At 45.2% G+C, this 27,224-nt stretch overlaps 1 protein-coding gene across 5 annotated transcripts in view; it reads right to left on the bottom strand.

Moving 5' to 3' along the window:
* LOC125455349 (sideroflexin-5-like) overlaps positions 1–27,224 on the bottom strand; it is a 274,456-nt gene that overhangs the window by 244,121 nt on the left and 3,111 nt on the right. For 3 of the 5 annotated variants that reach the window (XM_059650639.1, XM_059650634.1, XM_059650633.1), the window contains exon 2: positions 15,874–15,942. The exons of the other annotated variants lie outside the window; for them this stretch is intronic. In XM_059650639.1, the coding sequence (XP_059506622.1) occupies positions 15,874–15,942 (69 nt within the window). The remainder of the gene's footprint in view (positions 1–15,873; positions 15,943–27,224) is intronic. 5 annotated transcript variants of the gene reach the window in all.

The raw sequence follows: 27,224 nt of genomic DNA, 5'->3' as shown, positions 1-27,224 counted from the left end.
AGTTGTCTTTGTGCCATAACGTAGCCAGTTATCAAACAGATGTCAAAACAGTTTTGTTTGTGTAGCTTTGATTCCTTCTTCTCCCAGACATGGCTAATTGTATCCAATTCATGTATAAGTTTGTCCTTGTCCTCTAATAGTTTATTCCAGACAGCTATTTCTGATTCTTTCAAATGGAACAGTTTATTGATGTTGAACAATTATTAAGGTGCTCAAGTTTACAATGTCACAACCTCACATTTGCTTCTTTAAAACTGTGCCCTCTCGTTCTTGATTTTTTTTTACAAATGGGAACAGCTTCTACTCTATTCAGCTCCCTCGTGATTTTGAATACATCGAGCAAAACTCCCCACAGTCTTCTTGCCAAACAAACAGTCCCAAGTTCTCCAACCTTTTATCACAATTGAAGGGTCTCATTCCTGTTTTATATCTCATTGGGAGGCGCACTGGAGATCAAGACCCACCATTTGTTAAGTTGTCACAAAAGTTAAAAAGTTACCATGGATGGATCCAGGTTAACAGAAAACACAGATCAGGTTTCTGGACTTAACAAGAGCCACTATTTGTACCAAATACATAGATTCTAACTAGATGTAAATAACTGGCCTGTTGACATTCAACTCTACTGTTAAAATTCTAGCCCCCTTGCAGGATTACATACACATTCAGACAGACAAAAAAAAAGGGTGTTATGGGTAGAGGGGGAAAATGTCCTCAGGCCTGAATAGAGCGTTCTTTTTGTTTATCAAGTTCTTCACTTCTCTGATAGTTTCTTTCAGGTTCTCTCACTTCTTCACAAGGCACAGGACAACAAGGTCACGAATTCAAAAGGTTAAAAACTACCAAATACAGCAATTGCTGAGAAAATAAAGTAAACTGGCTTTCTTTGGGCTTTAGGTATTTTACTGAAAAGTGACACACACCATTTGCCATTCCAGCAATGTGAAGACTTCTGCCAGTGCATTTGCACCCAAAGGTTGCTCAGCTACCCAGGAAGCAATTAGATGGTTGTTGTCAGGCTGATGGCCTTTGGCATCCACAACTGGTTACAACTCCACAAACTAACAGAAATCTATTGTCTGTCAAATCACACTTTGTATACAGCCACTATTGCCGGCATGTCCAGAAATTGCTCTTCCACTGCTTGAAGAAAGCAGCAGTGGAAACATGACTTAGACCATACATTTTAGGAGCGGAATTAAGCCTTTCAGCCCATCGGTATAGTCCACCATTTGATCATGACATATGGTCTGGGGAGGTGATGCTCCGAGTGGTAGTATCGCTGGTCGATTAATCCAGATACCCAGGTAATGTTCTGGGGACCTGTGTTTGAATCCTGCTACGGTAGATGGTGGAATTTGAATTTAATAAAAATATCTGGAATGAAGAGTCTAATGATGACTCTGAATCCATGGGAAAAGTCCATCTGCTTCACTAATGTCCTTACGGAAGGTAACTGCCATCGTTAGCTGGTCTGTCCTACATGTGACTCCAGATCCACAGCAATGTGGTTGACTCTGAATTGCCTGGATAATAAATGCTGCCTAGTCAGTGATGCCCTCATCCTGTTAATAAATAAAGAAAAAAAATAAATTCCTCAACCCCACTCTGCTGCCTTCACCCCATAATACAAGATCCCTTTATTACGCAAGAAGCTATCAATCACTCTCTGTCTTAAAGACGCTTGATCACTGGAATTTCTGGAAGCTGCTGCCACAGCGGTCTGCGCAGCAATTAAGGAATTAGAGGGAACGTCAGTTCCAATCCTGATGCCTGGAGATAAGTCCATAGAAAAGTCCATCAATGCAAGTCCATAAAAATCTCATTCACCGTTATATTATTTCCTATCACAGCCAATTTGATATCCACGTTGCGACTAACCCTTTTAAACCATCATCTATAACTTTCCGAGATAACAAAGTGAGGGGCTGGATGAACACAGCAGGCCAAGCAGCATCAGTCTGTAATGTAACAAAGTATGTAGCTGGTTTCCAGCTGGTTACGTGGAACAGTCCCTCTTCTGCACCTACACTGGCCCCAAACCCCACCTCTTCCTCCGTTACATTGATGACTGCATCGGCGCTGCCTCTTACTCCCAAGAGGAGCTTGAACAGCTCATCCACTTCACCAACACCTTCCACCCCAACCTCAAGTTCACCTGGGCCATCTCCAACACATCCCTCACCTTCCTGGACCTCTCTGTCTCCATCTCAGGCAACCAGCTAGAAACTGATGTCCACTTCAAGCCCACCGACTCCCAAAGCTACCTCAAACACACCTCCTCCCACCCACCCCCCTGCAAAAATTCCATCCCCTATTCCCAATTCCTTCGCCTCTGCCGCATCTGCTCCCAGGATGAGGCATTCCACACCCGCACATCCCAGATGTCCGCGTTCTTCAAGGACCACAACTTCTCCCCCACAGTGGTCGAGAACGCCCTTGACCAAGTCTCCCGCATTTCCCACAACACATCCCTCACACCCCGCCCCCGCAATAACCACCCTAAGAGAATCCCCCTCGTCCTCATATACCACCCCACCAACCTCCGGATACAACGCATCATCCTCCGACATTTCCACCACCTACAATCCAACCCCACCACCCTAGACATTTTTCCATCCCCACCCTTGTCTGCCTTCCGGAGAGACCACTCTCTCCATGACTCCCTTGTCCGCACCACACTCCCCTCCAATCCCACCACACCCAGCACCTTCCCCTGCAACTGCAGGAAGTGGTACACTTGCCCCCACACCTCCTACCTCACGACCATCACAGGCCCAGAGATGACTTTCCATATTAAGCACTGCCAATGTAGTATACTGTATCCACTGTACCCAGTGTGGCTTCCTCTACATTGATTGAAACCAAGCGGAGGCTTGAGGACTGCTTTGCAGAACACCTCCGCTCGGTTCGCAATAAACAACTGCACCTCCCAGTCGCGAACCATTTTAACTCCCCCTCCCATTCCTTAGACGACAAGCTTCAAAATCTCCCCTTCCCCCACTGCATCCCTAAACCAGCCCAGTTCGTCCCCTCCCCCCACTGCACCACACAACCAGCCCAGCTCTTCCCCCCCACCCACTGCATCCCAAAACCAGTCCAATCTGTCTCTGCCTCCCTAACCTGTTCTTCCTCTCACCCATCCCTTCCTCCCACCCCAAGCCGCACCCCCAGCTACCTACTAACCTCATCCCACCTCCTTGACCTGTCCGTCCTCCCTGGACTGACCTATCCGCTCCCTACCTCCCCACCTATACTCTCTCCACCTATCTTCTTTTCTCTCCATCTTCGGTCCACCTTCCCCTCTCTCCCTATTTATTTCAGAATCCTCTCCCCATCCCCCTTTTCTGATGAAGGGTCTAGGCCCGAAACATCAACTTTTGTGCTCCTCAGATGCTGCTTGGCCTGCTGTGTTCATCCGGCCCCACACTTTGTTATCTCACGTCTTCTCAGACTGTTTAAAACTAATTGATACAGATTGATTGTGCAGATGTGATTAGTCAATAGCTTCATTATTGGTGTCACATATCAGTGCCAGAACTATAGAAGGCAAACTAGTCGGTCCTTGATCTTGTTACATCTAGCAATTTCAGTATTGTGTTTGCCTGGAAATCCACAGGAAAACAGTACTGAGAATGTCAGAATCAACCAACGTAAATGAATGAGATAATGGGAACTGCAGATGCTGGAGAATTCCAAGATAATAAAATGTGAGGCTGGATGAACACAGCAGGCCAAGCAGCATCTCAGGAGCACAAAAGCTGACGTTTCGGGCCTAGACCCTTCATCAGAGAGGGGAATGGGGAGAGGGAACTGGAATAAATAGGGAGAGAGGGGGAGGCGGACCGAAGATGGAGAGTAAAGAAGATAGGTGGAGAGAGTGTAGGTGGGCAGGTAGGGAGGGGATAGGTCAGTCCAGGGAAGATGGTCACGTCAAGGAGGTGGGATGAGGTTAGTAGGTAGCTGGGGGTGCGGCTTGGGGTGGGAGGATGGGATGGGTGAGAGGAAGAACCGGTTAGGGAGGGAGAGACAGGTTGGACTGGTTTTGGGATGCAGTGGGTGGGGGGGAAGAGCTGGGCTGGTTGTGTGGTGCAGTGGGGGTAGGGGACGAACTGGGCTGGTTTAGGGATGCAGTAGGGGAAGGGGAGATTTTGAAACTGGTGAAGTCCACATTGATACCATATGGCTGCAGGGTTCCCCTTCCCCTGCAACCGCAGGAAATGCTACACTTGTCCCCACACCTCCTCACTCACCCCCATCCCAGGCTCCAAGATGACATTCCACATTAAGCAGAGGTTCACCTGCACATCTGCCAATGTGGTATACTGCATCCACTGTACCCGGTGCAGCTTCCTCTACATTGGGGAAACCAAGCGGAGGCTTGGGGACCGCTTTGCAGAACACCTCCGCTCAGTTCGCAACAAACAACTGCACCTCCCAGTTGCAAACCATTTCCACTCCCCCTCCCATTCTCTAGATGACATGTCCATCATGGGCCTCCTGCACTGCCACAATGATGCCACCCGAAGGTTGCAGGAACAGCAACTCATATTCCGCCTGGGAACCCTGCAGCCATATGGTATCAATGTGGACTTCACCAGTTTCAAAATCTCCCCTTCCCCTACTGCATCCCTAAACCAGCCCAGTTCGTCCCCTCCCCCCACTGCACCACACAACCAGCCCAGCTCTTCTCCCCCCACCCGCTGCATCCCAAAACCAGTCCAACCTGTCTCTGCCTCCCTAACCGGTTCTTCCTCTCACCCATCCCTTCCTCCCACCCCAAGCCGCACCCCCAGCTACCTATTAACCTCATCCCACCTCCTTGACCTGTCCCTCTTCCCTGGACTGACCTATCCCCTCCCTACCTGCCCACCTACACTCTCTCCACCTATCTTCTTTACTCTCCATCTTCGGTCCGTCTCCCCCTCTCTCCCTATTTATTCCAGTTCCCTCTCCCCATCCCCCTCTCTGATGAAGGGTCTAGGCCCGAAACGTCAGCTTTTGTGCTCCTGAGATGCTGCTTGGCCTGCTGTGTTCATCCAGCCTCACATTTTATTATCAACGTAAATGAATGTTGTCTGAAGACTTCTTTAATATCCTTCATTAAGATAATTTTGCAGACAGAATCCTCTTACTTCCAGTCCTTGTCCAATCCTCTGAATATCCTGCTGTGAACTATTGTAATATTACATGCAAAAGATTTCAGACTTCTTCAAACAAGTAATTTGCAGATCAGTGGAAAATTACAACAGAAGAGGTCAATAAGAATGACCTTCGAGCTTCCTTCGAGTTTGCAGGCACAATCTTCTGACTACACAGCCCCAAAAGAGCTCCAAGAATTATTTTTCTAATAGGACTTGATGAAGGAAGTGTTGGTTTAGAGAAGTGGGAAGATGAAATTACTGGAATTATGTTTTTAATGTGAGTTAATTAACCTCCAACAGGAGCGCTGAGCAGCTGCTCCAGGTATTTTTACTGCTCTAATTTAATCCAGATGACATTTCAACAGACAGACTGTTAATACACAGCGTGGGGCTTTTCCATTAAAGAGAGACAGGAATTTGGTGCCAAACTAAATGTGAAACAAGAAAATGTAATACTGAGAGGCACAATACATTCAGAGAGAGAAAGAATATCCAGTATCGAATCCATTTATAATAAAAAGATTTAATTCTACTCAAAGACGTTTAGTTGGAATGCAGCTTCCTGTGCCTGATTCTTCTGGTTAGCCTTTATCTATCTTCATGATGAAGTTGGAGTGGCTCTTAACTGGGCAAGAGATCTTATGAGAGGGACAATGGTGACTCTGGAAGGTTGATGGTAAGGTTAATCAGCAACGGTAATGCTATCGAATGTGAACAGGAAGTGCTTAGATGGTCTTTGCTTGACTCTGTCTGGTATGGAAGTGACTTGCAACTTAAAACCACAAGAATTGGGAATCAGTATTTAGTCATAATGTTCCTGCAGGAAGGCCAGTTCTTTGCGGACCATTTCCTAGTCCCAATTGAAAATTTTGTAAGCATCACAGGTAAGCCAAAAATCACATGAAACTTGCTCCATATTCTACCCAGAGTAAAAATGCAGCTAGTATTTGCCTACAGACACCTGACAATTTGTCCCTCTACGTTTTAGCCCACAGATCTGTTGGATTGTCATTTCTTCAGGATTTTCTAAAGACTACAAGTTTAAGATTAATCATCAAGAGGTCTGCTACTTCAAACAATACAACAGAAAAATCAACTGGAATTGAAGGTAAAAAAATTCAGTTTGTCTGATGTTAAAGAATTGTCCAATAGTTAATAAAAGGTAGGGTACCGTACAAATGACAAATAGTGGGACCATGGGTTTGGGGTGTTTATGAATTGAAGTCACCAATTGGAATATGTCTAATTAGAATTGGTATTATCTGCCCAAGGTCACCTAATTCATAGAAGATGCAACAACAACAGTAAAGTTGTAACTCCAAAGAGGGAGTCTGGGGAGCAGTCATGGGAAATGCAGGGTTACAGGATTAGGAGGGGAGTTGGGTCTGGGTGGAATGCAACTTGGTGGGCCAGTGTGGACCCAATAGGCTGTATCGCCTGCCCCTACACTTACGGGATTCTATGATTCTACCATAAGGCCCAACATAAAAAAGATTATTGTGCAAAGCACGATCTCATGGTGTAAAGCATGATATACTAATAAGGATAGAAAATTGGATGCGTGGCAAGAGAATTCAGTATGAATGAGTGGGTCTTTTTTCAGACCATGATGAGTTGGGCCCTACGGGCATCTGTGCTGGGCAACCAACTAAATTTTACAATTTGTATCAATGATGAAGACAAGGGGATCAAAGACATAATGGCTAAATTTGCAGATGACACAAAGATAGTTACAAAGGTATGTTTTGACACAATGAGGAAGCGGACTGCTACAAACAGTTTAAGTAATCCAGCAAAAATCTAACATGGAGTGGAATGTGAAGTTGGCTACTTTGTCAGGAACAATAAAAAGCAGAAGGACTGCAGGCTCATGTTTAACCAGTTTATTTGAAGTTCTGAGATGCAGAATGTTCTCGCCAGATATTCTAGCATATGGACTACCAACATTAGCTTTACTTATTATTATATTGTGCAGGTATATCAAGTGATTAATAAGGAAAATTGAACACAATTATAGTCATAGACATGGTGAGCCTATTTCTATGCCCTACGTCAAACACCTACCTCCATTAATCCCATTTACATGCACCTAGTTCATAGCTTTCTATGTCCTGGCATCTTTTCTCATGAGAGGAACTGAACATCAAGGTAAGGATGCTAAGTTTCATTACACTGGACATTGGTGAGACAAGATCTTGAGTGCTGTGTGTTAGGATGAGCAATCCAGGATTTGACCGAGCAACACTGAAGGAACAGCGATATGTTTCCAAATCAGGATGCTGAGTGGCTTGGAGGGGAATTTGCAGCTGGTGTCGTTCCCATGTTATCTGCTTCCCTTGTCTCTCTAGTTTCCAGTGCTCATCAGCTTGGAAGTTGGTGTCCAAGGAACTTTGGTGAGTTTCTGCAGTGTATCTCGTAGATGGTACTGCACTACTGAATGTCAGTGGTAGTGGGTGTGAAGCTTGTAGGTGTGGTGCCAATGAAGCAGGTTGGTTTATCCTGGATGATGTTGAGTATTCTTGAATACTGAAGTTGCAATCGTCCAGGCAAGTGGGGAGTAATCCATTACATTCTTGGCAAGGACCAGAGGGCATATTTTTAGAATAAAGGCGAGCCAATTTAAGACTGAAATGAGGAGGAATTTCTTCTCTCAGAGAGTTGAGTCTTTCATACTCCTTGCCACAGAGAGCTGTTGGGGCAGTATCCTTGAATACATTTTATACTGAGATAGATAGATTCTTGATTAGTAGGGAATTGAGAGTTCCAGGGAAATTGCAGGCAAGTATATGAGAGGAATATCGGATCAGCCATGATCCTCCTGAATGGTGAAGCAGCTCGAGGGGCTGAACAACCTACTCCTGTTCCTATTTCTTATGGTCATATGGTACACAGGCTCTGGAGAATCAAGAGGTGAGATTGTCACAGCAGGATTCCTCCTTATACTCTCTTCAATTCTTTTCCATGAGGCAGAAGATATAAAAATTTGAATGCTTGTATGAATAGATTCAAGAACAGCTTCTTCCCTGCTGTTATCAGACTTTTGAATAGGCCTCTGAAATGTTAACTCTGATCCCTCTCTCTCTCTGCACCTTTTCTGCAGTTGTAACACTGTATTCCGCACTCTGTTCTGCTACTCTGATGCACTTTGTATGGTATGATCTGCCTGTACAGCGCACAAAACAAGACTTTTCACTGTATCTTGGTACATGTGACAACAATAAATCAATCAATCCTCCCTGACTTGCTCTTGTAGCCATATATTTATATAGCAAGTCCAGTTCAATTTGTGGTCATTGATAACTCTGGGGACACTGACAGTAGGACAGTCAGTGAGGATGTCAATGGTTAGATTCTTTCTTGTTGGAGATGGAAATTGCCTGGCACTTGAGCGGCACAAATGTCACTGTCAGACAAAATTTCGATACTGTCCATTTGTTCTAACTGCATTTATACACAGACTTCGGGGAGAGTGCAGGGAAGTGGAGTTGAAATGCCCATCAGCCATGATTTAAATGGCAGAGTGGACTTGATGGGCCAAATGGCCTTACTTCCACTCCCATGTCTTATGGTCTTATGGACTGCTTCATTATATGAGGATTGCGAATGGTGAATATCCCCACTTCTGGCCTATAATGGAGGGAAGGTTATTGATGAAGCAGCTGAAGTTGGTTGGGCTGAGGTCACTACTCTGACGATTCTTCCACAGATGTCCTCAACATGACGTGACTGACGTGAAATTCCGCACCCACACAGGCCCCAAACCCCACCTCTTCCTCCGGTACATTGACGACTGTATCGGCGCCGCCTCTTGCTCCCCAGAGGAGCTCGAACAGTTCATCCACTTCACCAACACCTTCCACCCCAACCTTCAGTTCACCTGGGCCATCTCCAGCACATCCCTCACCTTCCTGGACCTCTCAGTCTCCATCTCAGGTAACCAGCTTGTAACTGATGTCCATTTCAAGCCCACCGACTCCCACAGCTACCTAGAATACACCTCCTCCCACCCTCCCTCCTGCAAAAATTCCATCCCCTATTCCCAATTCCTCCGCCTCCGCCGCATCTGCTCCCACGATAAGACATTCCACTCCCACACATCCCACATGTCCAAGTTCTTCAAGGACCGCAACCTTACCCCCACAGTGGTTGAGAATGCCCTTGACCGCGTCTCCCGTATTTCCCGCAACCTTACCCCCACAGTGATCGAGAATGCCCTTGAACGCGTCTCCCTTATTTCCCGCAACACATCCCTCACACCCCGCCCCCGCCACAACCGCCCAAAGAGGATCCCCCTCGTTCTCACACACCACCCTACCAACCTCCGGATACAACGCATCATCCTCCGACACTTCCGCCATTTACAATCCGACCCCACCACCCAAGACATTTTTCCATCCCCACCCCTGTCTGCTTTCCGGAGAGACCACTCTCTCCGTGACTCCCTTGTTCGCTCCACACTGCCCTCCAACTCCACCACACCCGGCACCTTCCCCTGCAACCGCAGGAAATGCTACACTTGCCCCCACATCTCCTCCCTCACCCCTATCCCAGGCCCCAAGATGACATTCCACATTAAGCAGAGGTTCACCTGCACATCTGCCAATGTGGTATACTGCATCCACTGTACCCGGTGTGGCTTCCTCTACATTGGGGAAACCAAGCGGAGGCTTGGAGACCGCTTTGCAGAACACCTCCGCTCAGTTCGCAACAAACAACTGCACCTCCCAGTCGCAAACCATTTCCACTCCCCCTCCCATTCTTTAGATGACATGTCCATCATGGGCCTCCTGCAGTGCCACAATGATGCCACCCGAAGGTTGCAGGAACAGCAACTCATATTCCGCCTGGGAACCCTGCAGCCTAATGGTATCACTGTGGACTTCACCAGTTTCAAAATCTCCCCTTCCCCAACTGCATCCCTAAACCAGCCCAGTTCGTCCCCTCACCCCACTGCACCACACAACCAGCCCAGCTCTTCCCCCCAACCCACTGCATCCCAAAACCAGTCCAACCTGTCTCTGCCTCCCTAACCTGTTCTTCCTCTCATCCATCCCTTCCTCCCACCCCAAGCCGCACCCCCATCTACCTACTAACCTCATCCCACCTCCTTGACCTGTCCGTCTTCCCTGGACTGACCTATCCCCTCCCTACCTCCCCACCTATACTCTCTCCACCTATCTTCTTTACTCTCCATCTTTGGTCCGCCTCCCCCTCTCTCCCTATTTATTCCAGTTCCCTCTCCCCATCCCCCTCTCTGATGAAGGGTCTAGGCCCGAAACGTCAGCTTTTGTGCTCCTGAGATGCTGCTTGGCCTGCTGTGTTCATCCAGCCTCACATTTTATTATCTTGCGGCTAACCTTATCTTCGCTCTTAATTCAGCCATTTTGTGCAAGTTTCAAACAAGGTTGAAACAGGGACATGAGCGGCTCTGGTGGCACCCAAACTGACTGTCAGCAAGCAGTTTATTGCTAAGTGCTATAGCTATACTGCAACTTCTTGGCTTGAGGTGGGGCAAGGTCTGGAGCATGCACCTCCAAGCTGGAGGGGTTGCACTCGAACCAGAATTTCCTTGATCGAAGGCTGCTCGTGCTGTTGGGGAGGTTTTAAACTGATATGGCAATGTTGCGCAAAAGGAGTACTCAAAACTTTTACCTGGATATTCCCTTGTGTGACAGACAAAAACAGGCAGTCGATGCAGATTTTACTGAAATGTTTCTATATTTTAACTGCTAGGTACCAATTCTCAATGTAAAACATACATTTGTTGCAACATTTACTTACTACATCTAACTTAGCTTCAATATTAACTCACTTCATTTAACTTCACTTTACCACGTTATCTTAAACTTTAGATTTGTTGTCATGTGTACTCAAGTACAGAAGTACACGAGTACAGTGAAAAGTGTATAATGTCACCACACAGTGTGCCATGTTCGGTACGAAGATATCTTGTACTGTATTCCTCCAGCTCCATACTGTGTTAGCTCTGACTCCAGCATTTGCAGTTTTTACTTTCTCTATCTTTTCAGTGAGTTGTTTTCTTCCTGCCAACTCCTTCATCCACTGCCTTGCCTTTTACCACTTGGCCCCCCTAATTCCTGCCGTCCCTGTGTATCATGTTGCAAGTGTGCTGAATGGAATTCTAGAGATTTTATTTCTGCCCCCATCTCCCCTCAATCAAAACATGTGCAGCTAAATCGTAAAATCAAGGGAACAGAATTTACAAGGCCACAGGTTTCTGGCCTAAGAGAGTAGCTTACAGCAACAGTTTTTTTTCAGTATAAAGAAAAATCTTGAAAATAAGTTAAAATTACGACATTAGGGTTTAGAATATTGGAGTTTTACAGCAAAACAGGAAATTATTCAGCCCATTGACCTTTCCCTTGCACTTTTCCCACTCCTTTTCAAAATGTTATTTTTAAAATATTTATCCTTTAGAAATACAATTTTGATTTTGTTTTCCCCAACGATTCTGCACATTCCACAACACATCAACATTCTGAGCACCACCTTTTAAGCGTCAACAGCATTGCATATTTTTTAAGGGACTTTGTTAAAACATGTCTTAACATTTAAAAAATTGTTCATAATAAATTTCATTTCATAGAATCCCTACAGTGTGGAAACAGGCCCTTTGGCCAAACAAGTCCACACTGACCCTCAGAGAATCCTACCCAGACCTATTCCCCACACACACCCCTGATCAGTATGGGCAATTTAGCATGGCCAATCCACCTAGTCTGCACATCTTTAGACTGTGGGAGAAACCATGGCATCTGGAGAAAACCCAAGCAGGCACAGGGAGAATGTACAAACTCCACACAGACAGTTACCCAAGCAGGAATCAAACTCAGGCTGCTGGTGCTACAAGGCAGCAGTGCTAACCACTGAGCCACCATGCATATAGAACATAGAACATTACAGCACAATACAGGCCCTTCGGCCCTCGATGTTGTGCCAACCTGTCATACCGATTTCAAGCCCATCTAACCTACACTATTCCATGTACATCCATATGCTTATCCAATGACGACTTAAATGTACCTAAAGTTGGCGAATCTACTACCGTTGCAGGCAAAGCGTTCCATTCCCTTACTACTCTCTGAGAAAAGAAACTACCTCTGACATCTGTCCTATATCTTTCACCCCTCAATTTAAAGCTATGCCCCCTCGTGCTCGCCGTCACCATCCTAGGAAAAAGGCTCTCCCTATCCAACCTATCTAACCCTCTGATTATTTTATAATCAGCCCTATATAAACTTAGGTCTTTCTAACATTGCAATTATTTAACTTCAAGTCAGACTGACTGATCCCTCAACTCGAAGAAAAAACTCTTGGCACTTTTCTGGGTCTGTGACAGAACTTCCAGCAAAATCTCCGGCAGCAATTGTTTTGTTGGAACAGCACAGGCAGCTCTAGAAGCACAAACAATAGTCTCCTGCATACAGCCAGTATAAAAATGCTTGTGGTGGTTAGTCTCCAAATAAGTTTCATGGCAGATAGTAACCTTGTCTAATATAAAGCTGATTTGTGGATGAGTGGCTCTGCACTGGTCAGATTCATGTTTAGACTTAGATTTTAGTGTCATGTGTACTCAAGTACAGGCTACAAGAGTACAATGTCACCATGCTCGGCACCATCTTAGGTACAAAACCTTACTTACAGAAATCGAGAAATAAAGAAATAAGTTAAAAAGTTCAGCACTACAGTCTCCTTAGCACAAAAGCAGAAAAATAAAGAAATAAAGTTAAAATGTCAAACATTACAGCCATGGGCCTGCTCCGAGCTGGGCTTTCCCAAGAGGGCTCGGTATACCCTCACCCCACTGCGTTGGGCATGCTTTCACCTGTGCCGTGCTCAGTCCCACCCAGGAATGCCAGGCTTTGCTGCTGCTCGCAAGGCTTCAGCCCTGACTGCCGCTTCGTCACTGACTGTTGAGCACCGCTGCTGCCAACCAGGTTGCACTGGGCCACACTCCACCACCATGGCTGTGCACCGCTGTTTTAGAAATGCTTGAGGTCTGCGCTGGGCCCACTCTCCTCTATACAAAAAAAGAAAAACTGAAAGAACTGCGGATGCCGTAAATCAGGAACAAAAACAAAGTTGCTGGAAAAGTCCAGCCCGTCAGGCAGCATCTGTGAAGGAAAAAACAGAGTTAATGTTTCAGGTCTGATGGACCTTCCTCAAGGGTCATCAGACCTGAAACATTAACTCTGTTTTTACCTTCACAGATGTTGCCAGACCTGCTCGACTTTTCCAGCAACTTTGTTTTGTTCCTACTCTCCACTTCTATGGGATCACTTGAGGTCTGCGCTAGGTTTGCTTGAGGCCCACTGCTGATGCCATCCAAACTCAAGAGATAAGTAAGGCAAATGCAAGATAGAAAGACAAATAAAAAACGAAAAAAGAAGAAAACCAGTTCGAATGGATGACCTAGGGCTCAGGAGCCCTACTCTGCCACCAACATTCCTTTAGAACAATTAGTACAATGAACTTTGTCAAACTCAGGATATCTTTCCTTTAAGAGATAGTAAGAACTGCTGCTGCTGGACTCAGAGACATCACAGTTTGGAGCTGGAGGAACACAGCAGGCCAAGCAGTGTCAGAGGAGTAGGAAAGTTGACGTTTTGGGTCAGGGTCAGGGTTTTGTTCACTCCAGGAAGGTAGGCATCACTGGCTGGTCTGGACAACCTTGGGTCTAGGCCCAAAACGTCAGCTTTCTTGCTCTTCTGATGCTGCTTGGCCTGCTGTGTTCATCCAGATCTCGTTATCTTATATTTGAAGGGTATTTGGTCTGGTCCATAACAAGGTCTTGTTGCATTTTAAGTACCTGAGAGGCCACAAATTGTGCCAAACATTGTATAATAATCAGTGAACATCCCCACATCTGATGCAAGGACCTGTGGCTGATGAAACCGTTGAATTTGGTTAAGTCTACAAAACTCTCTTGAGGAACTCTTGCAAAGAATATCCTCAATGTGAAGACAGGAGTTTGTCTCTCCAAAGACAATAGTCACTTTCTCCCAATACAGTCATGGACAGATGCATCCGCAGCATACAGATTGGTGAAGATGAAGTCAAGTATGATTTTTCCTTGTGCTCGCTCACCACCTGTCATGAACCCAATCCAGCAGCTCTCTCCTTTAGTACAAAATCGGCCTGGTCAGGAATGACGCTGCAAGGCACTCTTCGTGACGGACTTTGAAGTGCCCAACCAAGGCAGATTTTATACCTTCCCACCATCACAGCTTCCTTCATATGGTCTTCAAAATCAACTAAATACCAAACGAACTGCGGATGCTGTAAATCAGGCACAAAAACAAAGTTGCTGGAAAAACTCAGCAGGACTGGCAGCATCTGTGAAGGAAAAAACAGAGTTAACTTTTCGGGTCCAGTGACCCTTTCTCAGAACCCTTCCTTCAAAATCAACTGTTGGGTTCAGACTGTGTATGGTCTGTTGTAAAGAACACTTTTCCCTGTCTACATTTGATCTGGCACTGGAGTTAATATTGAGGACTCTTGGGGCAACTGCTAAGGTCTGAATACTACTGTGCCATCACCTTTTTTGGAACTGTCCTGGATATGTCCTGCTGGTGGGACAAAACGTACCCAGGGATGGTGGCAGTGGTTTCTGGGACATTGTCTGTAAGGCATGGTTCCAAGGGTATTACTATATCAGGCTGTTGCTTTATTAGTCTGAGAGATAGCTCTCCCAACTTTGGAACTGGATCCAAGAAGTTAGTGAAGAAGACATTGCAGGGTTAAGAGGACTGTATTTGCCATTGTCACTTCTGGTGCCTTATTCAATGCCATGTGTCCATGCCACTTCATTCCTTTCTTTAGATATTCTACCAATTGATTCAACAAGTGGTTTTCAGAAGTTAGTACAGAGTGAGTGGCACAGTAGATCAGTGGTTAGCGTTTGATTCCATCCTCGGCAACTGTCTGCGTGGAGTTTGCACATTCTCCCCATGCCTGCATGGGTTTCCTCCAGGTGCTCTGGTTTCCTCCCACAGTCCAAAAATGTGCAGGCTAGGTGAATTGGCCATGCTAAATTGCCTGTAGTATTCAGGGATGTGTAGATTAAGTGGGTTATGGGGGGATGGATTGGAGTGGGATGCTCTGAGGGTTGGTGTGAATTTGTTGGGCTGAAGGGCCTATCCCCACACTATATGGATTCTATAAGTCAACCACATTGAGAGTCTGGTAAGGACGTTAGTTTCTTTCCTAAAATGGATTTTTACCATAATTGACAACGGTTTCATGGTCATCATTTGACTTTCAATTCACACCTTTCATTGAATTAAATTCCACTGACTGTCATGGTGGAATTCGAACCTAGGTACCCAAAGTATTGCCTACATAGGGGTTCTAGTCCGGTGGCAACATCACAAGGCGATCACCTCCCCATAGTTTCATAGAATCCACAATAATCTACAGGTTACATGCCTGCAGAACGTAATTCAAGCACTGGAAGTTTCTATGATTTGGTAGTTTAAATGTTGGATATGCATTAGCATTAGGAAGGTGTCAATTTGGTAGCACAAACATGGCCTATGGAAAGAAAAGCTTGGATGATTTGGTAGTTTACATGTGGGATATGGATTAGCAATAAGGAAGGTGTTGATTTGGAGCACAAACATGGGCTATGGAAAGAAAAGGTTGGATTAATTATTTATCCAATTGAAGAACTGAAGAAGGCTTTTAAAACATACAATATACAGAGTACCTCAGTGACAAACAGAGTCCGTGGGTCAATGATATCTAGGAAATGTCGGAACCGTCCATAAAATGTAGACTGAAAAAAAAACAGAAACATAAGTAAGGTAGCAGCATAATCCATAAATGCAGGAAATATGCAGTAACCGGAAAGTAGGCCTGTTAGCATTTTTTAAAAAATCAGATTAATGTCACAGCTGAAATCTCATGAAGCACTCAAGCTTAATGTTATTCATTTAGTATTTTACAAACATCCCGAATTCAGAAACAAATTTGCATTTAAATAAAATAAAAATATCCTCGGGCATGCGACAGGAAAAGGTGATGTAAAATAGCAATTTAAGATTTGATTAAAAGCATGGTGAGAAAGATGGGAGTATTTTAGAGAACAGGAGACATGCAGCAAAACTCAGGTTTGCAGAGATCCAAAGAGTAGGACTGGGATAGCAGAAGGCGATCTGTCATATCAGCTAGGAGCAGAGGTTAAGGAGCCAGGAAAGATTAGCTTCCAGAGGTAAAGTCAACAATGCTACCTTGGAATTTCACAATGAGACTTGCATTACTGGATACATAATCAATGGGTGCCCATGGATGGGGTAATGTACAAACGGGGCTTATATTTTGGCACAAGGCAGAGCTTTGGGCATTATGGAGTTTGCATATGGTGGATTTTGGTCTCCCGAAAAGTCTTTACATGCCAATAGGTGTGAATTAAGGCTCCAGAGATGAGGGGAGGATGGAAATGGGTGAGACAGAGTGATAGATGGGGTGGACTGATAGATGAATGATAAAGCATTTGAGACTTAGCACTTATACACCATAAGATGTAGGAGGAGTAGGAGGTCATTCAGCCCACTCAGTCTGCTCTGCATTCAATAAGAGCATGGCTTGTCTGCTAATATTGAACACCTGTTTTTTTCAGCATAACCCTTGAGTCCCTTACCAGTTAAAAATTTCTCTGTATTAGCCTTGACTATACTTAACAATATAGCCTCTACAGCCCTGTGCGTAAGAGAAAAGAAAGAAAACAATGCCGTTGTATCTCGAGAGCTCTTTCACTGCATCCTAAGGTAATATACAGCTATAATATATCTTTAAGAGTTCTATGATGATACCATGGCTTTACGAGATGCATTTTGTCCTTTTTTTGAAAAAAGGAACATTAATACAAAGGTGACGAGCAGTTTGCTCCAAATTCAAGAAACAACTCGTCAGGCTTTAGGTTAAATACTAAATAAAAACCAAAAGAAATGCGGATACTGTGAATCAGGAACCAAAACAGAAGTTGCTGGAAAAGGATCACTGGACCCGAAATGTTTAACTCTGATTTTTTTTCTTTACTGATGTTGCCAGATCTGCTGAGCTTTTCCAGCAACTTCTGTTTTTGTCAGGTTTGGGTCTTTTTAAAGTTTGAACAATAGACGCAGCTTGAATCTGCAGGGTCAATCTCCCACAGAACCAGGAATTTTTTTTAATTCTAGCATTCAGCGGCAGTTGCTGGAGTCTTGAAGCCAAATGTGGAAGCTCTTATTCCTGCCTCTGTTACAGATAAAAGCTTGGGCTCTCTTTCTGTGCTAGGATTGCAAGTGAGACAATCTATTTTACTGAGTTTGTCTTTGCTAAATGTGTGTTTCTGGGATGTTACGAGACTGGAAGAGTTAATTATTAGTAGTTTATATATATATGGGATATACACACACTATTTTGTTAAGCATTTCAACAGAGTTACTGTTAAGCCAATTCTTTTATTTTTAGAGATAATGGGAACTGCAGATGCTGGAGATTCCAAGATAATAAAATGTGAGGCTGGATGAACACAGCAGGCCAAGCAGCATCTCAGGAGCACAAAAGCTGACGTTTCGGGCCTAGACCCTTCATCAGAGGCACTGATGAAGGGTCTAGGCCCGAAACGTCAGCTTTTGTGCTCCTGAGATGCTGCTTGGCCTGCTGTGTTCATCCAGCCTCACATTTTATTATCTTTTATTTTTATTTTGTCTGTATTTTAATTGCAGTGTATGAATAAACTGTGTTTGTTTCAAGCCTGGTAGTCTGATCAATTGAATTGCATGCAGAATATAACACTTTACACTTACCATTAAAATGAGGAAAAGTTAGGGTCTACACTATCTTCTTAATATATTTTGAGTGGGTTTGATGTTATTCATAATAGTTCTCCGTAGTACGCTGTAATGTTACTGTAGATCAGATCTCTGGACTACCCTCATCCCACGAATGAATAAAAATAAATTTGAGAATAGTGTACTGACATGGATAGAGAACTGCTGGCAGACAGTACAAAGAACAAAGAAAAAGAATTGACATGTTGCCCATCACGACTAAAATTCCCTACACTTCTGTGGACCGTATCCCTCTCTTCCCATCCTATTCATGTATTTGTCAAGGCGCTCTTTAAAAATCACTATCGTATCTACTTCCAGTACCTCCCCCGACAGTGACTTCCAGGCACCCACCACCCTCTGTGCAAAAAAAAACTTGCCTCGTACATCACCTTTAAACCTTGCACCTCACACCTTAAACTTATGCCTCCTAGTAACTGACTCTTACACCCTGGGAAAAAACTTCTGACTGTCATGCCCTTCGTAATCTTGTAGACCTCTATCAGGCAACCCCTCAACCTCCGTCGTTCCAGTGAGAACAACCCAAGTTTCTTCAATCTCTTCTCATTGCTAATGTCCCCCCATACCAGGCAGCATCCTGGTCAATCTTTTCTGTACCATCTCTGACGCGACTACATCCTTCTGGTAGTGTGGCAACCAGAATTGAGCACAATAATCCAAGTGCGGCCTAACTAAGGTTCTATAAAGCTGCAAGATTACCTGCCAATTTTTACTCATTCAAGTTAGTGAGACACGACCACCCCTCCACAAAGCCATGTTGCCTCTCACTAATATGCCCATTGATTTCCAAGTGCGAGTAAATCTTGTCTCAAAGAATCCTCTCCAATAACTTCCCTACCACTGACGTAAGGCTCACCGGCCTGTTATTAGCTGGATTATCCCTGCCGCCCTTCTTAAACAAAGGAGCAACACTGGCTATTCTCCAATCCTCTGGGATCTCCCCTGTAGCCAGTGAGGATACAAAGATTTCTCTCAAGGCCTCAGCAATTTCCTCCCTTGCCTCACAGTATTCTGGGGTATATCCCATCAGGCCCTGGGAACTTATCTACTTTAATACTTTTCAAGATCCCGAATACCTCCTTTTGATCTCAACATGATCCAAACTACGTACACACCCTTCCCCGGACTCATCATCCACTAAGTTCTTCCCTGTGGTGAATACTGACTCAAAGTACGCATTTAACACCTCAGCCATTTCCTCTGGTTCCGTATATAAATTCCCTTCCCTGTCCTTGAGTGGGCTGACCCTCTTCCTGGCTACCTTCTTGCTCGTTATAAACCTTGGGACTTTCTTTAATCCTATTGGCCAATGACTTTTCATGACCCCTTTTAGCCCTCCTGACTCTTTGCCTAAGTCTGTTTTGACTTTCTTTGTATTCCACCCTTGCTTTGTGTGTTCCCAGCCTCCTAGCCTTGTCAAATGCTTCCTTTTCCTTTGGATTAGGCTCACAATATCTCTCGTTAGCCGAGGCTCCCTAAACTTGCCATGCTTACCCTTCATCTTTACAGGAACGTGTCAGTCTTGAGCTCCTATCAATTCCAAATAATGACTAGGAATTAATCGACAATTTTGCAAGTGGTAGTTAATAAAACTAGTGTGGTACCACAGGAACTGGCGCTTGGGCCAGTCCAGTCACAAAATATATTATTTTGATGAGGGAATTAAATGTAATATATCTAATTTTGCAGATCTACACAAGCTAAATCAGAGGTGAACTGTGAGGAGGATGCAGAGATGTTCTGGGCAATTTGAGTGAGTGGGCAAACGCATACCAGATTAAGCATAACATGGGTAAATGAGCATATCCACTTTGGCAACAAAAATAGAAAGACAGATTATCTGATTGGCAATAGTTTGTAAAACAGTCACTGAAAGTAAACATGCAGGTGCAGCGGGCAGTGATGAAGGCAAATTGTACATCGATCTTCAAACCAAGACTACTCCAGTACAGCAGCAGCGATGATTTGCTGTAACTGTACAAGCCTGTTCTGATTCACACTCAGAGTATTGCATGCAGTTTTGATCTCCTTATCTGAGGATGGGGGTTCCGGCTACGGAGGGAATGCAACAAAGGATTGATTTCAGGAGGATGGCAGATATGAAGAGAGATTGGTTGTGATTATATTCATTGGAGTTTGGGAGAAACTGGGTGGGGGGGGGGTGCAAGGATGGGATCTAATAGAAACTTACAAAAATCTAACAAGCCAGGGCAAATGCAGGATGTTCCCAAAGACCAGACAGTCTAGAATCAGGGGACAAAGTCTCAGGATAATGGAGGCCATTTAGGCTGTAAATGAGGAGAAATTCCTTTACCTACAGAATGGTGAAGCTGTGGAATTCTCTAACACAGAAAACATTTGAGGCCGAAGCATTGAATATTTTCAAGAAGGATTCAGATAGTGTTTAGGAATAAAGGGATTCAAGGGACTGGGAGAAAGCAGGAATTGGGTGCTGAGTCAGCAATGATAATATTGAATCACAGGCTCGAAAGGCTGAATGATCTAGTCTTGCTCCTAATTTCTATGTTTCTATGGAGAGGGATGAGAGGATACCAATGTGGAATATAAACACCAGCACTGACTAGCTGGGATGAATCACTAGTTTCTGTGTTATAAACTGTATCTAATTCTATTTAAAATGTAATTTATTCTTTGAACCATCCATTTTACATACGTTTTTACACTATTCACATTTATGGACTTAACTTGTGAGACTGGGAAAAGGATATATTGAAAACAAGTCAATAAAACCATACATTCTATTAATCATTCATCAGCACATCCCATAAAGCATAAACATGGAGTATGTTTTGTAGTTTTGAAACCAGATTGGGAGATCCAAGGAAATTTGAATACGCTGAGTATTGAAGGCAAGTTATTTAAGTTCGTTACTTGAACAGCTCTGAAAATACTGTCAACGGCTAAAGAATGATGTTGCCATGCCTTGATAAGGTGAAGGCACTGACTCAGCCCAGAACAACTGCACATGCTAAACAGCTTACATACATTACATAACTAATCATTCTCTTCAGATGTGGTCAAACAAACATTCACCTTTTTTTTATATTCACTCATGGGATGTGGACGTCGTTAGCAGTCAGCATTTATTGCTTATCCCTAGTTGCCTTTGAAATGAATGGTTTGCTCAGCTATTTCAGAGGACAGTTAAGAGTCAACCACATTGCTGTGGATCTGTAGTCACATGTAGGACAGACCAATGAGGACAGCAGATCTTCTTCACTGAAGGACACGTGATCAAGATGGCATTGTCCAACAATCAACAACGGTCTCATGGCTGTCAGTCGGACTCTTAGTTACAAAATATTAATGAATTCAAATTCCACCATCTGCCATGGCAGGATTTGAACCCTGATCCCACGAACATTAGCTGAGTTTCTGGATTAATTGTCTAGCGATAATACCACTAGGACATCACCTCCAGTATTTAGACACTCAATTTTGCCTACTCCACACTTGGCAATGGATAGCTAAGGTTAAATAAAATATTTTCTCATTAATTCATAGAATGTGGAAGTTGCTAGTTATGCCAGAATTTGTTGCCCAGCTGTGATTGCCTGGAGAAGGTTGTGCTGAGCTGGTACGTTGAACCACTGAAGTCCATTTGGTGTACTGAACAGTGTAACAGGCCATGCCAGGAGCAACACCAGGCATAGCTAAAAATGGGATATCAACCTGGGGATGTGACAAAACATCTCACTAGTGTGCCAACCAGCAGAAGGAGCAAGCGATAGACAAAGTTAAGTGATTTTACAACCAACGTATCAGACCCAAGCTCTGCAGTCCTGTCACATGCAGTCATGAATGATAATGGATAATTAAACAACTCACTGGAGGAAGGACCCCACAAATATCCCAGTACTCACTGCTGGGTAGCACAGTACAAGATCAGGTAGAAGTATTCACAACAATCTTCAGCCAGAAACCATCAGTCTTTTCCAGATGTCTCCTGGATCACTGACACAGTCTGCAGCCAATTTGGTTCATTGCACTTTGATGCAGAAACAGTGAAAGAATGGCAATCTATTTCCAAGTCAGAATTTTCAGTGGCTTGGAGGGGAACTTGCAGTTGTAGTAGTAGTAATTGTGGATTTGGAAGATACTGTCCAAAGAACATTAATAAATTTATGCTGTTCATCTCATAGATGATGTACACTAATTGCTACTCAACATTGATGGAAGTGGGAGTGGTAGTTTGTGATGTGGTTGAGCTTCTTGAGTGATGTTGGAGCTGTACCCAGTCCAGGCAAGTGGGAGTATTCCATCAAATTCCTGACTTGCATCTCATAAATAGTGTACAGGCTGTGAGGAGTCAAGACATGAGTTACTCACTGCAGACTCCAGGCCTCTGACCTGCTTTTGTAATCACTGTATTTACATTGCTGATGCAGTTTAATTTCAGGTCAACAGTAACCCCTATGACTTTGACAAAAGGGGATATAGTGATGGCAAAGCACTGTAATATCAAGATGCAACAGTTAGATTTGCTCTTGATGGAGATGGTCAGTTTTTGGCCCTTGTACAGTGCACATATTACTTGCTATTCACCAGTCTTGGATATTATTTCTGAAGAAGGGTCCAGACCGAAACATCAGCTTTCCTGCTCCTCTGATGCTGCCTGGCCTGCTGTGTTCATCCAGCTCCCCACCTTGTTATCTCAGACTCCAGCATCAGCAGTTCCTACTATCTCTCTTGGATATTATCCAAATTTTGCTCCATCAGGACGTAGACTGCTTTAGCATCCGAGGAGTTGTGAATAGTGCTGAACACTACGTAATCACCAGCAAACATCCCCACTTGTAACCTTATGACAGAAGGAAGGTTGTCTATAAAGCAACTGAAAATGGTTGTACTCAAGATACTAACCTGAGATGCTCTAGAGCTGAAATGACTGACTTCCGAGTCAGAAGAGTTTTCCCCCGATTCACCTTGACTCCAATTTTGCAATGACTTCTTGATTCCATGCTCTGTCTCATGTGGCCTTGATGTCAAGGCCAGACACGCTCACCTCAACTCTGGAGTTTGGCTCTTTTGTCCATATTGGAACCAAGGCTGTTATGACGTCAGGAGCTGAATGGCCTGGGCAGACACTAAACTGAGCATCAGTCAGCAGATTATCATGAAACAAGTCCTGCTTGCCAGCACTGTTGATGGTACCCTCCATCTCTTTAGTTTGGACTGAGATCAGACTAACAGGATGGTAATTGGCCAGACTGCATTGGTTCTGTCTTTTGAACAACTTTCCACATTCTTTTGTAGATGCCAGGGTTGTCGCTGTAATGTAACATCTTGAATATGGGCAGAGCAAGTTCTTGTGCACGTTATCAGTAATATTATTGGAATGGTGTCAAGGCCTTTGCAGGACCAGTGCTTCAATCTGTTTCTTGATATCACATCGATTGAAACAAATTGGCCAAAAACGGATTGGGCATTTTTATGCAGGGTATTATTGGTGGAGGTCAAAATGGATCATCCATTTGGCAGTTCTGGCTGAAGGCTCATGAGAATGCCTCACCTTATCCTTTTGTTCTGACGTGCTGGAATTCCCCATCATTGACGATGGGATGACTTGCGAATCCACTTCTTGCTGCGGGAAGTTGCTTAATTATTCACCAGCATTCAGGATTGTAGAACTTATATTTGATGTGTTGATTGTGGAATCATTTAGCTCTATTACTTGTTACTTATGTTATTTGACACACAAATAGTACTGTTTTGTAACCTCAACTGGGTTCGCACCTCATTTTTAGGCAAGCCTGGTGTTGCTCCTGACATGTCCTCCTGCACTGTCCTGAAGATGGGTCACGAGACTCGAGGTGTTACTGTCAAATGTGAGTTTCTCCAGCAATTTCTGTTCTTGTCTGCCTGCACTGTTTACTGAGCCAGGGTCAATCGCATACTTTGATATAATGGTACAGCTATAAATAAGCTGGGCCATGAGGTTGCAGTTGGCAGTACACAGAGCCAGGGACCCAGGTTCGATTCCACCCTCGGGCGACTGTCTGTGTGGAGTTTGCACACTCTCCCTGTGTCTGCATGGGTTTCCTCCGGATGCTCCGATTTCCTCCCACGGTCCAAAGATGGCGAGCTAGGTGGATTGGCCTTGCTATATTGCCTGTAGTGTTCAGGGATGCGTAGATTAGAGGGATGGGTCTGGGTGGGACACTCTGACTGTTGGTGTAGCCTTGCTGAGCCAAAGGGCCTGAACCACACTGTAGGGATTCTATGATTCAGTTATGCTCCTGATCATGGTTCATAGCACCTCTCGGATGCCTAACCTTGAGTTGCTAGATCTGTTCAAAGTCTATTCCTTTTGACACAATGGGCGGGAGAGGGTTTTAGTGGTGGTATTCTCAGTGTGAATATGGGACTTTGTCAACACAAGGACTGTGCAATAGTAAGTCCTAAACATACATCCTAAACATATTCTTGCAGATTGGCGAGAACGAGCTCGCATGCTCTTTCTTGAGTTTGCTATAGGCCATGTTTCATAGACATATCATTTAGAACTCAACCAGCTTGGTCAGTAATGACGCTGCCCAGCCACAGCTCTGACAGTCATTAAGGTTTCCCACCCAAATTACATTGCATGTCTTTGCCACTTTCAATTTTGCTCCAATGATGTTCAACTTGGAGGAGTACATATTCACTGGGTGTCACAGTTCGTTATAGGTGGTAGTCAGCAGAGCATTTCCTTGCCCACGTTTGACCTAATACCAGGAGACTTCATGGGGAGTCAATGTTGCGCACTCCTAGATGAACTCCCTTTTTATTGTACACCACTGTGTTGTCAGTCTGCCACCTTTATTGAAATGTCCTGCCGGTGGTGGTGGTATGCTGTGTCTGAGGTACAAATCAGTAAGTATGACTTTGTCAAGCTGATGCTCGACTAATCGGAGACTGTTCACCCAATTTCAACATTGCAACTGGTGGCTGAGTGTTGACAATGGCTGCAACAGCCATGCCAGGTGGTCAGTCTGGTTTAATTCCTCTTTTGAGACTTCGTAAACTAGTCCAATACAACAGAATGGCTTGCTCTGTTATTTCAAATGGGCACTTAAGAGTCAACCATTTGAATGTGCAGTCAGGTGTAAAGAGGGCAGATTTCCTTCCCTGATAATAAAATGTGAGGCTGGATGAACACAGCAGGCCAAGCAGCATCTCAGGAGCACAAAAGCTGAAGTTTTGGGCCTAGACCCTTCATCAGAGAGGGGATGGGGAGAGGGAACTGGAATAAATAGGGAGAGAGGGGGAGGCGGACCGAAGATGGAGAGTAAAGAAGATAGGTGGAGAGAGTATAGGTGGGGAGGTAGGGAGGGGATAGGTCAGTCCAGGGAAGACGGACAGGTCAAGGAGGTGGGATGAGGTTAGTAGGTAGATGGGGGTGCGGCTTGGGGTGGGAGGAAGGGATGGGTGAGAGGAAGAACCGGTTAGGGAGGCAGAGACAGGTTGGGCTGGTTTTGGGATGCAGTGGGTGTGGGGGGAAGAGCTGGGCTGGTTGTGTGGTGCAGTGGGGGGAGGGGACGAACTGGGCTGGTTTAGGGATGCAGTTGGGGAAGGGGAGATTTTGAAACTGGTGAAGTCCACATTGATACCATGAGGCTGCAGGGTTCCCAGGTGGAATAGGAGTTGCTGTTCCTGCAACGTTCGGGTGGCATCATTGTGGCACTGCAGGAGGCCCATGATGGACATGTCATCTAAAGAATGGGAGGGGGAGTGGAAATGGTTTGCGACTGGGAGGTGCAGTTGTTTGTTGCGAACAGAGCGGAGGTGTTCTGCAAAGCGGTCTCCAAGCCTCCGCTTGGTTTCCCCAATGTAGAGGAAGCCACACCGGGTACAGTGGATGCAGTATACCACATTGGCAGATGTGCAGGTGAACCTCTGCTTAATGTGGAATGTCATCTTGGGGCCTGGGATGGGGGTGAGGGAGGAGGTGTGGGGGCAAGTGTAGCATTTCCTGCGGTTGCAGGGGAAGGTGCCGGGTGTGGTGGGGTTGGAGGGCAGTGTGGAGCGAACAAGGGAGTCACGGAGAGAGTGGTCTCTCCGGAAAGCAGACAGGGGTGGGGATGGAAAAATGTCTTGGGTGGTGGGGTCGGATTGTAAATGGCGGAAGTGTCGGAGGATGATGCGTTGGGCGGATGTGTCGGAGGATGATGCGTGGCGGAAGTGTCGGAGGATGACGCGCTGCCCTCCAACCCCACCACACCCGGCACCTTCCCCTGCAACCGCAGGAAATGCTACACTTGCCCCCACACCTCCTCCCTCACCCTATCCCAGGCCCCAAGATGACATTCCACATTAAGCAGAGCTTCACCTGCACATCTGCCAATGTGGTATACTGCATCCACTGTACCCGGTGTGGCTCCCTCTCCATTGGGGAAACCAAGCGGAGGCTTGGAGACCGCTTTGCAGAACACCTCCGCTCAGTTCGCAACAAACAACTGCACCTCCCAGTCGCAAACCATTTCCACTCCCCCTCCCATTCTCTTGATGACATGTCCATCATGGGCCTCCTGCACTGCCACAATGATGCCACCCGAAGGTTGCAGGAACAGCAACTCATATTCCGCCTGGGAACCCTGCAGCCTAATGGTATCAATGTGGACTTCACCAGTTTCAAAATCTCCCCTTCCCCAACTGCATCCCTAAACCAGCCCAGTTCTTCCCCTCCCCCCACTGCACCACACAACCAGCCCAGCTCTTCCCCCCCACCCACTGCATCCCAAAACCAGTCCAACCTGTCTCTGCCTCCCTAACCGGTTCTTCCTCTCACCCATCCCTTCCTCCCACCCCAAGCCGCACCCCCATCTACCTACTAACCTCATCCCACCTCCTTGACCTGTCCGTCTTCCCTGGACCGACCTATCCCCTCCCTACCTCCCCACCTATCTTCTTTACTCTTCATCTTCGGTCCGCCTCCCCACTCTCCCTATTTATTCCAGTTCCCTCTCCCCATTCCCCTCTCTGATGAAGGGTCTAGGCCTGAAACGTCAGCTTTTGTGCTCCTGAGATGCTGCTTGGCCTGCTGTGTTCATCCAGCCTCACGTTTTATTATCTTGGAATTCTCCAGCATCTGCAGTTCCCATTATCTCAGATTTCCTTCCCTGTACAAAATTAGTGAATGAGATTGATTCAACATTGGTTTAATGATTTTGTGGTCATTGTTAGACTCTACATTTTCAGTGAATTCAGATTTTGCCGTGGG

The sequence above is a fragment of the Stegostoma tigrinum genome, chromosome 1 (genome assembly GCF_030684315.1).
Source record: "Stegostoma tigrinum isolate sSteTig4 chromosome 1, sSteTig4.hap1, whole genome shotgun sequence".
NCBI classification, from domain to species: Eukaryota; Metazoa; Chordata; class Chondrichthyes; order Orectolobiformes; family Stegostomatidae; genus Stegostoma; species Stegostoma tigrinum.
This window is presented reverse-complemented; position numbering and strand designations above follow the sequence as displayed.